This window comes from Piliocolobus tephrosceles, chromosome 13, assembly GCF_002776525.5.
Source record: "Piliocolobus tephrosceles isolate RC106 chromosome 13, ASM277652v3, whole genome shotgun sequence".
In the NCBI taxonomy this organism is placed as follows: domain Eukaryota; kingdom Metazoa; phylum Chordata; class Mammalia; order Primates; family Cercopithecidae; genus Piliocolobus; species Piliocolobus tephrosceles.
Window position 1 is genome coordinate 30,648,018 of NC_045446.1, and position 10,302 is coordinate 30,658,319.

A 10,302-nucleotide genomic window follows, 5' to 3' on the forward strand; every position below is an offset into this window, starting at 1 on the left:
AAGATGGACATGAAATTAATCTGACCCAGAGCTGACACATTTTCAACTCCAGTTTGGAAAGAGAAGGATGATAATGAGACTTTGGGCCATTACCTGTGTGGCATATATAGTGAAAAGAATCTACAGTGTGCGTTTGGAAGTGAAGATTTAGCTTTCTTCCCAGTGGAGGAATGCCAGAAACTGTATTTCCAGTACTGGGAATTTGCTACTTAGGATAACAGAATTCCTTTTTTGACTGCCCCAGTATCTGTATGAGTTTGGAATAATCTTATCCTTAAATGTTTGATATGATTCATCAGTGAAGTTATCAGGGGCTAGAGTTCTGTTTGTGGGAAAATTTTGAAATTTGAATTTAATTTCTTTAATATTCATTTTCTATTTCTTCTTGTTTCAGTTTTGGTAATTTGTGCCTTTCAAGGAATTTGTCCATTCCATCTAAATGTTGAATTTATTGGTATAAAGTTATTGACAGTATTCCCTTGATATCCTTTTAATGGCTACAAAAGCCATAATCACATGTCCTCTTTTGTTCTTAATATTGTTAATTTATATCTTCTCTTTTGTTCATTGCTTTAGCTAGGGGTTTATAATTTTTATTGATCATGTAAAGGAGCAACTTTTGGTTTTATTAATTTTCTCTATTTGCTTATTTTCTATTGCATTGATTTCTGCAGTTATCTTTATTTCTTTCCTTCTACTTTGAGTTTAATTTGCTTTTCTTCTAGCTTTTTTAAGGTAGAAGTTTATATTAGTAATTTTAGACCTTTTTTCTCTCCAAGCACTGTTTTAGCTGCATTTCACAAGTTGTGATATGTTTTCATGAACGCGTAGTTCAAAATAGTGTTAGATTTCCCTTGTAATTTAATTTTGATGTATGACTTTTCTAGAAATGTGTTAATTTTCAAACATTGGGGAGTTTTCAGTTATCTTTTGACTATAGATTTTTTAAATTTATTGTGGTTAGAGAATTTGCTCTGTATTTTCAATCCTAAATATTTTATGGCCCAGAATTATGGTTTATCTTGGTAAATGATCCTTGTATATTTGAAAATAATGTACATTCTGCTATTTTGGGGAATATTATTATACAAATGATAGGTCAAATTGGTTGACAGTGTTTTTCAAGTCTTCTGTATACTTGTTGATTTTTTTTTTTTTTGTCTTTGTCTTATCAACAAGTGAGAGATGATTGTTGAAATCTCCAAATATAATTATAGTTTTTTGCTTCTCTTTTTAGGTCTGTCAGGTTTGCTTCATGTATTTTGAAGCTGTATAATTATATGCAAATATGCTAAGGATTATGATGTATTTTTAATGACATAATTCTTTCATCATTATGAAATCTCCATCTTTTTTTTTTTTATTTATTTATTTTTTTTGAGACGGAGTCTGGCTCTGTCACCGGGGCTGGAGTGCAGTGGCCAGATCTCAGCTCACTGCAAGCTCCGCCTCCCGGATTTTACGCCATTCTCCTGCCTCAGCCTCCGGAGTAGCTGGGACTACAGGCGCCTGCCACCTCGCCCGGCTAGTTTTTTGTATTTTTAGTAGAGATGGGGTTTCACCGTGTTAGCCAGGATGGTCTCGATCTCCTGACCTCGTGATCCACCCGTCTCGGCCTCCCAAAGTGCTGGGATTACAGGCTTGAGCCACCGCGCCCGGCCGAAATCTCCATCTTTATTGCTGATAATATTCCTTGTCCTAAAGTTTAAAGAGCATTGAGGTTTGTTTCGGTAGGCAGTTGAGTTACTATTGGGTCAACTTGATCCTTTGGCATCTTGTTTGTTTTTAATGTTTGTTAGGGTGGGTGTAAAGTAGTCTTTATTTAAGGACAGCGGTTGTCAACTTTCAGTCTCATGACCCCCTGAAACTCTAAAAAACTTATTGAGGACTCCGAAGAATTCTTGCTTATGTTGATTGTATTAACACTTACCATATCAGAAATTAAAACTGAGAAAGTTTTACAAGATTTACTATTAGTTCCTTTTCAAATGACAATAATAAACCCATTTCATGTTCAGCTCTCCCTTAACTATGTTCTTTCTTATTAGTTTTCGTTTCCTTCTAACCACAAATAAACATATAAAATCTTGACCTACCTTGTGGAAAATGTTTTCTCTCAAGGATGAGAAATAAAATGAGAATTCTGGACTGACTTCTTATCGACATTAAAAAAGCCATGGAGGTTGTATTTGTTGACCTTTCCTGTTTGAATGTTAGTTTCCTGATATGGAGAATTGTTCTGCTTTTTCATCCTCTACCAGTCTGATTAATTCGTAGGCTTAACACTTCCTTTTTCTTTCTCCTTGGAATGCCTCTTGGAAATATGCATTAGTTGGTCTTATGTCTTTTCTTAGTCTAGGTGATATGCGTGTTTGGCTTGTTGGGGGCACTTTTAGAGGCTCCGGCTACACATTTCCACTCCTCTCTGTGTGTTCCTTTCTGCATCTGCTGTTTGTTTGCGTACACCTTTTTTCTGAGCAATCTCTCTCCTTAGCCACATTGAGTTCTTTAACAGTTTTTCTGTTTTCTTCTTCATTAAGATAATTAATAATCATACCACTCAGATAACATGTTTTAGAACTTCCCAAGCCTTTGCCTTTCCCACCTTTTGGACCTCCTAACTGAATTTCAAAGTCTTCATTCCTTAGATTAAAAAAAAAAATCCAAAGATAAAAAGAATGTAATGTCTTATAAGTCATATCAGTGTATATTTTCTCTGTTATTGTTAGTGTTATAATAAATCCTAACTGACACAATTCCTTTCTCCTACATTAATTCATTTGCTTGTACAACAGCTATTTATTGAGTACTGTGATAAACAATATAATCAAATTCCCTGCCTTGGAATTTACATTCCAATTCAAAGAGACAAACTGTAACAATAAACACTGTGTCCTTATGTTAAGTAGTAATAAGTGCTGTGGAGAAACAGCAGAGTAAAAGAGATAAAGAATGTATTGTTAGGTTGTTCTAATATAAAGAGGGGTCAGGAGAGGCCTCAGTGACATTTAAGCTGAAACGTGAAAGGAGCAGAGGGAATTAGGTGGATATGTGGGAGACGAGTGTTTGAAGCAAAGGAGCAGCACATGTGGAAGTTCTGAAACAATAATGCACTTGGTGTGCTTGACCCCAAGGAGGCCAGTGTAGCTGGAGTGCAGTGAACAACAGGGAGAGGGGCTGGAGATGAGATCAGAGGGATAATGGGGTGCTGGATCATGCAACACCATGAAAGCCTTGGTGGAAGGACTCTGGCTGACATCATGCCCCAGGTTGTCCCATACTTTCCAGAGTACCAAGTAGGTCCTTGCTGTTCAGAATTCTGTTCAATGTAGCAACTCCTTTCATTGTGTCTTCAAATGTGTGAGAGAGAACATTGACAGCAGAGTAAGTCATGGCTTGAGTAGAGACATTGCATGGGCAGAATTGACATTTCCAAGAGATATTCAGATGCACGTTCAACATCACTACTGTCCTAATCTGAAAGCCTCCAACAAGGTAATTTAAAAACAGAGGCTGTCATTTCCCTCCAGTGTGGGTTGATCTTAGGTATGTACTTAAAATGAATTGGCAAAGTGACACTGTGATTTCTGAGTCAGAAAAAGGTAATATTCCTTCAGCCTAGAGTTCTCTCTCTCTCTCCTGGGACATGTGTCTTTGACACCCTGAGCCACCATGTAAGAAGTCCAGCTACCATGAAGCCGTCATGCAGAAGAGACCATGTAGAGACACCACATAGAGATAGAGGGAGGCACCCAGGAGCCCCAGCTGTTTCAGATTCCAGATATTTGGATCATCACGCGCGGGTACCAGAGATGTGAATGAAGACGCTCGTGAGATGACTGCAGTTCCACCTACCGTCTGACTGCAACATCACGGGAGACCCCAACCCAGAACCACTCCACTGAATACCTCCCAAATACCAACCCACATGAACCATGAGAGATAATAATGACTGTTGTTGTTTCAAGCCACTAAAAAAATAAAAATATTTTTTTTAAAAAGTAGAGGCTACTGATGGTTGAATTGAAATGATGTGTCTTTATAGTAGGAGCTCAATAAAAATCTTAGACTTCTTGTTGACAGTGCATAAAAGTTACCAGTAGAGGTCATACTTGATTAATATTTTCATATCCTCTTTTCTGTAAGTATATAGATTAATAATTATTATTCAGTGTATGAATATAAGTTCAGTAAAACTGTATCTTGGATTGTTACAAGTGGTCTGTTTGCTACCTTCTATGAATTACCAACTACTGTATAAAAAATAAGTACTGGCTTAGTGAAATATTTATCCATTAAAACCATACTGAGCCGGGCTGCGTCGCATGCACCTGTAGTCCCAGCTACTCGGGAGACTGAGGTGGGAGAATTGCTTGAGCCCAGGAGTTCGAGGCTAGCCTAGGCAACATAGCAAGAATTCATCTCTAAGAAAATTTTAAAATAAACAATTTTTTTAAAAAGAAGATCTTCCATTAAACAACAACAACAAAAACCACACTGAGCATTATTTAACACAAGATACAAAATCCACTCCAGAATCTTGCATCAGCATGTATGTTGTGAGGATGCACTGTTCAAGTCTATGGAAATTCATATTTGCCATGTCTGGTGGTTTGAATTCTAGATAAATGAGAATTTACATGAAATAACTGTAAAAAACTGATAGATGCTCTTCTTATCAAAAGATTGTTTTCTCTTTAAAGGAAATGGGTCCTGATGAATATGAAGAGATGGAAGAAGAGGAGGAGGAAGAAGAAGAGGAAGACGAGGATGATGATTCAGCAGATATGGATGAATCAGATGAAGATGATGAAGAGGAGAGACGGAGGAGAGTCTTTGATGTTCCCATTCGCAGACGCCGTTGCTCACGCCTTTTTTAGCAAGCCTTCTGCTGATGGAAGCACTAGGATGATTCTAGGCTGTTAAATAGATTTCTCAATAATGTAAATAACTAAATTGTTCTCTGCATATAGCAGGAAAACTAGCATGAAACATTGTTTCAGGCCCTGGGTTCTATGTGACACTACATTAGGAATTGGATTGTTTGGGTTTGCTTTGTTTTTGAGGTAGAGGAGGAAATGGGAATCTTTTTTTTTCTCTTCCAGGAGTCAATGGAAGAATAGTTCTCTAGCTAAGGAACAGACATACCTTTGTTTTAAAATATTTTATACTTACGAAAATCTAGAAATGGAGAGGGAATTGTTTTGAATAAGGATTTAAAATACCCGCACAAGGATAGAGAGAAACTATGTGACTGATTCTGTGAAAAGACTTGCAGTTGTGAGTTATTTAGAAATGATCAAAATTTGTAATTAGGCTAATCCATTTAGTGATTCCTAATATTTTGTACTCACAGAGAACTAATTGACTAAACAACTTGAACGCTAGTGGTTTGTCCTTAGACAATCTGTCTTTGAATTTAAAGTCTTCATCACTAAGACCTTGACTTTAAATTTTTCATCACTACGACCTTGAATTTAATTTCAGGTCTTCAACATGATGACCTTGAATTTAATTTAAAGTCTTCAACACTATGCGCTTTATCACATTATTCACAGATGCATTTTTGAAATGTAGTATGTAAAAGTATGTAATGTGCTGTTTATTAACAAAGGATTGTTCACAACATCTCATGTAGTTTAAATTTGTAAATACTGCTGCTGTTTTGGTTCTCCTTTATACATTTGACTGTCTTTGTGATAAGTGACATGAATTTTATGTTAGGATTAAGTATGTTTTCCTGAAACTTGGATTTTTTTTTTTTGTAATTATATAATTGAGAGTTAAGAATGAAATCCTTCAAGTGTTAAAAAACTCACATTTTAAAAACAAATTTTGGTTCCACCTCTGTATTTTGTATAATTGCCTGTTTTCCATAAACTAGTATTAGTCAGCCTTTGCTTTTAAGGTAGAAGATGGGATGGATTCTTGGTGACCTGCTGCAAATGTAGCAGGCCCGCTCAAAGTCATCTCCTAGCTTTGACTGTACCCTCTTGTGTGCTCCACCGTCCATTTTCCCCAATAACAGTTATTTTGTAGAGAAAACTATAAGAAAAGGAAGTGGCATTCAAGGCTAAGCAGCTGCCATTAGGGACCATGAAGACAAACTTACCCTTTCATGTTCACACATGTCACAATGTTCTGAAATAGACTGTCATTTTTCCTGTTTACTTTTCATTTAGTAGAGTATAATCAGGCTATCAAATCCTATTATGGGTATCTTTTTTTTTTTTTTTTTTTTGAGATGGAGTCTCGCGCTCTCACCCAGGCTGGAGTGCAGTGGCGCCATCTCGGCTCACTGCAAGCTCCGCCTCGAGGGTTCACGCCATTCTCCTGCCACAGCCTCCTGAGTAGCTGGGATTACAGGTGCCCACCTCCAGGACCGGCTAATGTTTTTGTATTTTTAGTAGAGACAGGGTTCACCATGTTAGCCAGGATGGTCTTGATCTCCTGACCTCGTGATCCGCCTGCCTCAGCCTCCCAAAGTACTGGGATTACAGGCGTGAGCCACCACACCTGGCAGCTATCTTTTTTTCAAAATAAGTCAATTGTCTTTGTTTAGTTTGTTATAACAAAATACCTTAGATTGAGTAATTTACAAACAATAGAGATTTATTGCTCACAGTTCTGGAGGGTGGGAAGTCCAAGATCAAGGCATCAGCAAATTTGGTGTCTGGTAAGTACCCTCCCTCTGCTTCAAAGATGGCACCTTCTTGCCGTGTCTTTATGTGGTGGAAAGGGCAAACAACTTCCTCAAGCCTCTTTTGTAAGGGCACTAATCCCCTTTGTGAGGGCAGAGCCTAAAGGCCCTACCTCTTAATATTACTGCTTTAGGGATTGGATTTCAACAATTTGGGGGAACACAAACGTTCAGACCATAGCGTCAAACCACTTAATTTTTTCAAAACCAAACTTTTCCAATAAAGCAGTAATCAAAAACTAGTAAACCTTGGCAGTTAAAGCTGGCCCTGGAATCCCTTGCCAGTTTTTCTTTCTCTTCTGGATGACCTCTCTATTTCCAGAGTACTTACGATGCCCCAAATCTCCCTTCCAACCCTGTGTAACCCTTGCTCCTCAGAATGCTTTGATTTGCTTTATCCTCTCATCAGAATTCACATTCTCATATTTGTTGAATGAGTGACCTTTAGTTCATACTAAGGTGTAGTTTTTTGTTTGTTTTTTCCAGACAGTCTCTCTGTGTCTCCCAGACTGGAGTGCAGTGGCATGATCTCGGCTGACTCCAACCTCCGCCTCCCAAGTTCAAGTGATTCTCATGCCTCGGCCTCCAGGGTAGCTGGGATCACAGGTGTGCACCACCATGTTCTTTTTTGCAATTTTAGTAGAGCCAGGGTTTTGCTATGTTGACCAGGCTGGTCTCAAACTCCTGTCTTCAAGTGATCCTCCTGCCTCAGGCTCCCAAAGTGTTGGGATTACAGGCATGAGCCACTGCACCCGGCCTAATGGGAAGTTTGCTGGTAACAAGCTTCTGTATTTCCTGCCATTGGCAAGAATACTTATTCACACATAACAGGAATTTAACAGTTGGCATTAACATTGCCCAAACCAGACTCTACTTTTGGTGGAGAAAAGGCCATTTCTGACCCTGAGGCCCCTTGAAAACACAACCGATTTTTTTTTTACTAATTTCTCCGAGGCTTGATGTATCACGAGAATAAGACAAATACCTAAATTAACAGTAGCTTAAATAGTTTGGGGGTGGTTATTCTTGCGAATAGTCAGAGGTAGCTAGTTCAAGGCTGACATGATGACACAGTGGTGTTATCAACAGTTCAGATTGGCTCCATCTTTCTGTCCTGCCATCCTTAGCACAAGACTTTTCCTCTCAAAGAAGATCATGGTTGCATACTGGCTGCTGCAGTCATATTGTATTCACAAAAGGATGATGACAACAAGGTAAAATGAAGTGGAAAATGAAAAGTGAGACATGAGGCTGGAGAGGTAAACTAGTCAGGTCTCCAGCAGCTGTGTGGAAGGCAAGCAGGGAAGGGGCAGGGGATGCAGGAATAAACATGGGCAACATGGGGGCCTGGTATAAAGGAATTGTAATGGCTCAAGTAACGCAAACTACAGATCTGAATTAGCACAGTAGCAATGTGAAGAGGGAATGAAATTGAGATACTGAAATGGTAAAATAGACAGGAATGGCTGAGTAGATGTGAGGAAGTGGAAGAGGTCAACGTTGACTCCTAGATTTCTGTTTCATTTATGAAAAAAATGCAGGAAAAGCTGTCACTCTTTAAAGATGAATTCAGATTTGTGCACATTACGTACAAGATGTCTGTGGAACATGTAGGTGGAGACGTCCAGCAGTCAGCTGGATATGAATATTAAGAAAGGGGGAGTGGTCAGGGATGGAGATTGAGACTTCTGAATCATCTGCGAACACATACATTCTGAGGTAAAAGAGTAGGTACACTATTAGGTACACTATAGTCTCCCAGGGAGCACACATAGTCATGGTTCTCAGTCTAATCCTGGGATACCAAATTATTAGTGGGTAAAGGAAAAGAATCTCAAGACCAAATGGTCAAGAAACTGGGAACTAAACCAGGAGAGAGTGGCATATCAGAAGCCAAGCGTGTCAAGGAAGGAATAGCTAATAGGATGTGTGTAAGGTAATGCACACAAAAGAGCTTTGGAAATCATCTTAGGAAATATACAGTATTAGCTGTTTTAAGGAGACATGCTTTAAATATCAAAGCAAGTCATCCTGATTTTAAAAACTCTCACTTGTATGGAGGAATATCAGGATTTGAGCACCACCAAATGGAACTCATTCCCTGACATCCCAAAGCCATCAGAATGACAGTAGAAGACACAAGTCAAGACAGTTACCATATGATTTTCCCTAAAAGAGATTCAGTAATCTATAATTTCCCCTGCTTAAATTTTATCTCATGCCTTCTTCCCTGACCGGTTCAACAGGAGCAGCCCCTAGATGCAATATCTTCTCACTCTTACCCTCAAAGTGTGTCTCATGCTTTCCAACAGAGGCCATCCTCCTGGAGGAAGGCTTGTACTTTTGGCCTGTAGCCCCACCCTCCCTCCTATGGCGTTCTTACAGCCAGTTTTTCAGTGAGTGGGACACTTTCCAAATATAATAGCAAATGGAAACTTCTAATTACATCTGCACATATTAATGTTCCAAATGGTGGTTTCGGTTCTGGTGAGTGCTTATAATTTTTTGTTACCTCAGCATCCATTTTCAAATATGTTTAACTTTTAATAACAGAAGCAGGTCTCAATCACCATGGACAGTTTCCAATACAATACCCCAGGCAAATGGCTCCAGCTGGTGGCCAGAGATAAACATGAAGTGATGTGATATTAAGGCACTGCTGCAGCTTCAAACTCCGGTTCAAGTTCTTCCCGCCTCTGCCTTTTCACCTGCTTGCTTTAAATCCACCAGTTAGAGCTCTCCAGAGGAAACTTACCTGGATAAAGTTGCTGGCCCAAAGGTGGGTAGGTGGGTCCCTCCCTCCCCTCTCCCTGTGCTCCCTGATCTCCGTGTGTGTGTGTGTGTGTGTGTGTGTGTCCTGTAGGCATGCTGTGTACCACCCAGGGTCCCTAAGTACTAAAAACTCTAACTTTCACACCGCTGTGTCTGAAACCATGCCTACAATCCAGTCCCTGAGGGCGAGGCCACCCTGAAGGGACAGACTCATGCAGGCGGATCCCCTGCTCTTGCTCTTTTGTCCCTGTCGCTGGTGGCTGCTAGAGAACAGTAGCTACCAGCTAAGTTAATAAAGACACTCGAAGAGGTTCATTCAAAACAATGGTCCCTGAGCAGCCCAGTAAGCTTTTAAACGCATAACATTTTGCTTGGGTTTCAAACAAGTCACAAGACACGGATGCGGCTGTGGCTGATGGCTATTTGGATGCTGCCCAAGCCTGGCAGCAGGAAGCAGCTTCAGACTGCAGCAGGGCCGCATAGCCTGACAGCCAGGCCTTGGGGCACCCAGGGCACCAGCAAGACGCACAGAAACGTTTTGAAAAACTTTTTAATATACTTAAAAAAATAAATAAATAAAAGGGAAAATCAGAAGTCTTTGGAAGTTTCCTACAGTTTTTATGTCCCATAGCAAATCCGAGGAGGACGCCGCAAACTTTCAGTTCCCTGGCGTTTTGAAGGTGCTCACTGGGTCCTGGCCACCCGGCCTGCTCAGAACCTGGGCCAGGAGGCTGAGTTCCGCGCGAGGGGTGGAGGAAGGGGAGGGGGTTCCTGCCAAGGCGTGGCTGCGCGGTGCGGGAGCCGGGAGCCTAGGAGGGCAAGGGCATCCT

The 10,302-nt window shown here is 40.1% G+C and overlaps 1 protein-coding gene across 2 annotated transcripts in view; it reads left to right on the top strand.

Annotated features, from left to right (window-relative positions):
- Nucleotides 1–5,844, top strand: part of FBXO3 (F-box protein 3) — a 33,811-nt gene extending 27,967 nt beyond the window's left edge. The window contains exon 11 of one of the 2 annotated variants that reach the window (XM_023185506.1): nt 4,704–5,844. In XM_023185506.1, coding sequence (XP_023041274.1) covers nt 4,704–4,880 — 177 coding nt within the window. In that variant the 3' untranslated portion in view covers nt 4,881–5,844. Of the gene's footprint in view, nt 1–394; nt 1,405–4,703 lie in introns of those variants that run through there. The other variant, XM_023185507.3, reaches the window with a different exon arrangement.
- Nucleotides 5,845–10,302: the final 4,458 nt, after the last annotated feature.